General features: G+C 39.9%; 1 protein-coding gene across 1 annotated transcript; it reads left to right on the forward strand.

The window, feature by feature from the left end:
• The first annotated feature begins 2672 nt into the window (after nucleotides 1-2672).
• LOC101169314 (cytochrome P450 4B1-like) lies at nucleotides 2673-6421 on the forward strand. The gene is made up of 7 exons (XM_011485621.3): nucleotides 2673-2969; nucleotides 3385-3529; nucleotides 3638-3682; nucleotides 3783-3910; nucleotides 5226-5290; nucleotides 5771-5853; nucleotides 6108-6421. The coding sequence occupies exons 1-7, from the start codon at nucleotides 2769-2771 to the stop codon at nucleotides 6134-6136; spliced, it is 696 nt and encodes a 231-aa protein (XP_011483923.1). The 5' UTR covers nucleotides 2673-2768; the 3' UTR covers nucleotides 6137-6421.
• The last annotated feature ends 281 nt before the right edge of the window (nucleotides 6422-6702 follow it).

The raw sequence follows: 6702 nt of genomic DNA on the forward strand, positions 1-6702 counted from the left end.
CGGAATATGGGCCCTGTGCTGTTACAGAAATAGAATAGAATAGAATAAAATAGCATAGAATAGAACAGAACAGAATGTTTTATTCTTCACCAGGGTAAACACTCGTAATGATTACAATTGTTGAAATCTATTATATTTTCTGAAGCTCTAATAGAGAGGGTTAGTGCAGTTTTGTGTCTCTTTTTTAAATTTTTTTCCTCTTTTGCTTTTTGTCATTTTTGTTTTTTTACAGCTCTTTCAGTTTATTTAATTTTAAAAAAAGAAGATTTTGCAAAAGTACCTTCATTTCGACTGGTATCTGTTATTTGATGGAGATTTTGTACAATTTCTGCATAAAACAAATAAAGTTTGGAAGAAAAAGAAACCCTGCTTTTCCTGAAAGAAGTTGCATGACTTGCTTCAAAAACCCATTCAAAAGAAGAAAAGTTGCCTGAGCATTCTTGCTTAAAGCTGGTGCCTGCGAGGATGTAAACCGTCCTCTGACTTTCATCTAAAATTTCTGAAAGAAAGAAACAAAAGGAGAGTTTAAGGAACAGACTTTGCAAATCTGCAAAAAAACAAAATCTGATGAAAATGTGATGAAAACCTTTTTTCACGCTGATGATGTTTGACTCTTTCCTGCTGTGGTTACTTTGATGGCAGATTTCACACCAATACATGCCCTGATCATCATCAGTGAAAGAACTGATGACTAAGTTGGCATTTTTTAAATTAGGTGTTTTGGTATAAAAATTATCAAAACGTGTTACTCCTTTTTTGTCTTTAGACGACAACATAATTGGATCATTGTATGACTCCTTTTAGTAAAACCATTTGAACGAGTCCAAGTCGCGGTTGCTGCAGGGTATGACAGCTTGACATCCCAGCCAGAAGCGAAAATGATATTTGACTGATTTAAAAAAAAGAAAAGTTTTTGTTATTGACATTCACACCACATTACACAACTATAAAAAAGGTAATATAAAGTTAGCATCATCTAGGTTCCATGATTCACTCACCGTTTCCTTGTGTTATGCAAATATTCCAAAGTATAAGAATGAAAATAAAGTCTTTCTGATTCTAGAATAGAATAGAATAGAATGGCTTTATTGTCATTGTGCATAGTATAATGAGATTTAAGCATCACCATCAGTGCAAGAACAGTAAGGAAGGGAAAAGTAGTAAAGATAACATTGTAATATAATAAAATCAAACAAGCAAACAAACAGTATATACAAGTGAGCAATATAAGCTGTAAACTGTATTGGAGAGTGCCGAGATAATAGTGCAAAAATTGCGTATGAAAAAAACTGTGCGTAGACATGTCAAAGTGCAGAGGTGGCAATGAGGTAGATAGATGACACTGTGGACAGACTGTGGACAGAGTAAACAGGAATGTTTTTTTTTTATCTGTGCATTTGGGAATTGAGGATTGTTATTGCCTTTGGAAAGAAGCTGTTTTTTAGTCAGTTCGTTTTGCTTCTGATGCCTCTGTAGCGCCTCCCGGAGGGCATCAGGTTGAACAGGTCTGAGCCGGGGTGTGAACTGTCCTTAATGATGTTCTGAGCCCTAGTGAGACAGCGCGCGGAGTAGATGTCCGTCAGGGCACCCAATGATTTTCTCAGCTGTCTCTACGACTCTCTGCAGTCTCTTTTTATCCGCGGCCGTGCAGCTGCCGAACCAAACAGTTATGCAGTATGTGAGCAGGCTCTGGATGGATGACTGGTAGAAGGTCAGCAGCAGGTTGGTTTTAATTTTGTTCTTCCTGAGGACCCTCAGGGAGTGCAGACGCTGCTGAGCCTTCTTGATGATGGCGGTGGTGTTGGCTGTCCAGGAAAGGTCTGCAGAGATGATGATGCCGAGGAACTTGAAGGTGTGGACCCTCTCCACATGCTCCCCATTAATAAGGAGGGGGTCTGGGTCCGCGCCATGTTTCCTGAAGTCAAATATGATCTCCCTGGTTTTGTTGGTGTTCAGGGTGAGGTAGTTCTCTGAGGACCAGCTTGTCAACTTCAGGACCTCCTCTCTGTAGGCAGACTCCTCCCCCCTGGGAATGAGTCCGACCCGATTCTGAGCTTTGACTGACCTCATGTCTTCAAAAAAACAAAAACCCTGTTCACTGAAACTGAAGCAGTTCCATATACGGTTTTACCAGCAGTTTCCTAAAGACTTCAGTTGAGAGGCTCTTCAAAGCACTAAAGGTTTTTAACTGAAAGTGACAACTGCATGCTCAAGCTGATTTAAAGGAAGTGGTCCAGAGACGAAGAAATTTAGCAAAGCCTTCCCCTACACTTTTTTTTAACGTCTAGCCTACATGATTTTACATTCTGCAACTGGTTTCCTCACTAAAACAAATGTGTGAAAGTTTTTTTTAATACCATAGCTTTTCATATTCTGTGTGTTTGACAGTATTTGATTTGCTCAATTGATTTAAATAAAGAATAATTGCAATGGTTCTACATTTCTACACTATATGCTACTGTGTAGAAATGAAGAATTTGATTAAATTAATTTGTTAGCTGAAAATACAGAGGCAAAACCAGTTCTGGAAACTTTGATGAAACTTGTGGAACCTTAATAGTATTTGAGTCAACTATGAAGCGTTTGTGTTGTGGTTTCTGAGAGGTTTCTATGAAGTTAAAAATTTCTATCTTTCCGCACCAATATTGACACGCGCACACACCTGCACACACTCACACTCTCTCTCTCTTTCCAGGCGCGTGAATCTTCGGTTGAATTGAGCTCGCGCTGTTGTCTTGGGCTGAATTGTCCTCCGGGATCCAGCAGGTATGTTCGCTGCGGGGCTGACAGAAGCCCTCTTCGGCTTTCAGCTAACCTGGCTTCATATTCATGTCGCGTTCGGCGCGCTCTGCCTCATCGTCATCGTCCACAAGTTGACTCTGTTGACGGCCACGAGAAAAAGTCTGCTGCGAGACGTTGAAGCTTTTCCAGGACCACCGGGGAACTGGCTGTTCGGACATGTCTTACAAGTGAGCGCAGAAACTGTTCGTTTAGAGCTTGTTTTGCACCTGCAGACTTATGCAACCTTAAAACCTCCAGGGCATGCACTGGAACAATTGGTGATTTTAAAGTAAACTTTATCAAAAGTTGTATACTTTTGGACAGTTTTTATTTCTAAATTACAACATTTCCTCTAAATCAATGTTATGCAATCGAAAAACATTGGAACAAATATGATCTTTTTGAATATAATTGTGCATATTTGATCTAAAACACTGCACTCTTGCAGAGTAAACGCTTGCTGAAGAGACTTTTTATTGATTGGTTGATTTTTTATTTTTATGTATTTATTTATTTATTATTTATCCTGGCAAGACTTATTTCCAATTTGACTGTTGCAGTGATTGTGCAGGACGTTCTCACTGGCTTTCATTTCCATCATAGCCTACACAAGATACAACAAACCTGGAGAGAGGGTTGAAGTGGGGAGAGCAGTACCCCTATGCCTTCCCCATGTGGTTTGGCCCTTCTGTCTGCTTTCTCAACATACATCATCCAGATTATGCCAAAACAATACTGACAACAACAGGTGAGTGAAGCTTTTAGCTATTCTTCTTTATACAGGGGTTATTTATTTTAGGTGTTTCTGTGTGATCGGAAGGCTAAAGTGGGTTTATATTTGCCGTCTCTCCAACAGAACCAAAAGATGATTTTGGCTATATGTTTATTGAGTCATGGATCGGTGAGCCTGCCTTGCCTTTTTTACTGCAGCATGTCATACGCTCTAAGGGTTGTTCATTAAGCTGCTTTGTTATAACTCCCTTTTATTGTGTCTTTGGAAGGAAACGGGTTACTGGTGTCAAAAGGTCAGAAGTGGTTTCGACACAGGAGGCTCTTGACCCCGGGCTTCCACTATGATGTCCTAAAGCATTATGTCAACCTGATGTCAGAGTCTGCACAAGTTATGCTGGTATGTAATGCTGTACTCTTATTTTGGCTCAGATGTGGTGATTTAGACCGATCTAGATCAGGGGTCTGCAACCTGAGGCTGCAGGGCCACATGTCTTTTATCCCTTTATTGTGCCTCTATCAAATGATGTTTTTTGGTTGTTTTGTTATTTGTTCATAGATCGCAAGTTATATCGTCATCGCAATATTGATCACTAATATGGCTGGGAATCACTGGGTACCTCACGATACGATACGATTTGCGATACATTGCTCATGATAACGATAGTATCACGATATGGCGATAATGTGATAATCTCTAACAACTCACGATATATCAAACTTTAAGAAAGAAGAACTTGAAAAACTGTTTTTTGGAAAATATTTCCCCATTTATTCTTCTGTTAAACACAATGATAATGAACAACTTGTGCCCCATTTGGTGTAATGAATAACAGACTTTGGTGTAACATTGCTGAAATCAGTAATACTCGAATGTTCATGTTTTTCTTGAGAACCACAGGCTTTTTAGCGTCAAGACGCCGCTTGTCTACCGCTGCTTTGAGGAGAAGGGGGGTCTAAGGGCAGGGATGCCACTCTTTCTGCTGTTTCCATCTCAACCATAGCTGTGGTCTGGGCGGACAGTGCAGGGATCCTTTTTTCAGTATTTCCGAGAGGGAATGTCAAAGCGGAGCTCTAATGCATTCAATAAAAACCAAAATCCCTCGTTCTCCACCTCGCTGCAGGGACGGAGCCCATTTTAAACAGCAATCCCGTTTGTTATTGCCTCTGCTCTCGCAGAAGACGGTGGTAGCTTTGCCTGGAAAAAAGGTATCCATGCCGGGCTGTGTCCGCTTCAGGCCAGCAACAGCCACGTCTTTCTCACACAACTCCGGGTGATGCATTCAATGCTGCCGGTGTGTCTATTACTTGCTGCTCTCGTTATTCTCCTTGTTTTTCCCCTCCGCCATTTTTGTTTGCATGTTTATTCTTCTTCGTCCACCCGCAACAGCCAATCTCACAACGAGCGCCCCCTATCGACCCTCCGAATAATTTTCTTACGAAAAGATGATTTATATAATGTTTTACAGGGTCTTCAAACGTAAATAAAAGGTTGATACTTGATGAAGACACGTCGAGAATCAATCACAGGACTAAATATCGTGATTTATCACCATATCGATTTTTTGGCACTCCCCTTTTAATTACCCGTTTAAGAATTTTTAGTCCAGTAAAATTTTATACATGACGTAGAACAAATGATTTGCCTTTTGCCTGGACTAATGTCATTTTTTTAATCCTAATCAAAACTCACCAATGTTTGTTCTATTTTCTAGGTTTTAAAGTTCGAACAAGTGTTTTTGGAATTCACAGAAATGCCACGGTCTGGGAAAACCCTGAAGTAAGCAGAAGTGACGTCACTTCATGGACAGTATTGTACAGTGTTCCTCGTTTATTGCGGGCTTACGTTCGATTAAAGGACCTGCGATAGGTGAAAATCGACGAAGTAGGATCAGAGATGTTCACTGCACTGTTAAAAGAAAAGATCTGCTCCAAATCAGAGATTTATGCAACTGTTGTAGGCATTCGATACAGGAGACACAGAGGAGATTGATGGACAAGACCTACAGCCAATCAAGATGCAGAACACATTTCACTGTGTAGTAAAAAAAACATTCAAAAATTGCCCATAAAAAAATCTTTCAGACCGCAAAAGTTAAACTGTGGCGATATAAGAGGGAACACTGTTCTTTGTTAGTTGAATAAATCCTATTACCAACATGTAGATTTGAGCTGGTTATGTCATCCCTGTGACTTTGTGGTTATTGCTCACACATACTGATTAGATCATGTGGGACTGACACATCCTGTGTGTTTCCAGGTTTTTGACCCGCTCCGTTTTCTCCCTGAAAATGTTTCCAAGAGATCACCTCATGCTTTTGTGCCTTTCTCTGCTGGGGCGAGGTTTGAGCACACTCACACCCATGTGACTCCCTTAAAACTAGATGTTCACTTTTTCACTTCCTGTCTGCTCACATCATCTCAATAAACTGCTTTGAAACAATAACCAGATTTTCATCTAAATGTTTTGAACTGTAAGGAGGCACACAGATATTTCAAAGTATTCTATTCACTAATTATCCATACCCAGTATGTGGCATAATTTCAGTAAATGAAGTTACTTAATTTGATGGATTCTGTGTGTTGTGTCTTTCCAGAAACTGCATTGGTCAGAATTTTGCTATGAATGAGATGAAGGTGGTGATCGCCATGATGCTAAAGAAATACCAGCTGATAGAGGAACCCAGTTTGAAGCCCAGGATAATTCCTCGACTGGTTATGCGCTCACTTAATGGAATTCACATCAAGATCAAACCTGTGGAAGCACAGAAGTAAAGGGAACATAAAATAATTGCACTTAAGAAAAACACTTGGGATAATGAATAAGCTGTTTTTTAAACTATTTTGTGTATTTTGCTAGCAAAAAACTTGAAATTTGTAATTGTTTAGTGTCAAAGCAGTATAGAGGAAACATGTGTTTTTTTTTGTTTAGCCTTTTTAACTAGTCCTGTCCAACAGCTGGGCAGACAGATGAGACCTGAAGGCCTCTTGTGTTGGACATATTTTACTTTAACGAAAGGGGTTATAAACCTTCTGACAAACCAGAGGTATGTCTGAATAAACCCCTTTTGTAATCGAGGCCAAACTTTATTCATTTTAATCGTTTTTGAAAATCTTTTGTGTTGGACCGGACGGAAAAGGAAAGGAGGGAAGAAAAGAGAGGGATGTTAGAGAGGGGGGGGTAGGAGGGTG

The sequence above is a fragment of the Oryzias latipes genome, chromosome 16, assembly GCF_002234675.1.
Source record: "Oryzias latipes chromosome 16, ASM223467v1".
In the NCBI taxonomy this organism is placed as follows: domain Eukaryota; kingdom Metazoa; phylum Chordata; class Actinopteri; order Beloniformes; family Adrianichthyidae; genus Oryzias; species Oryzias latipes.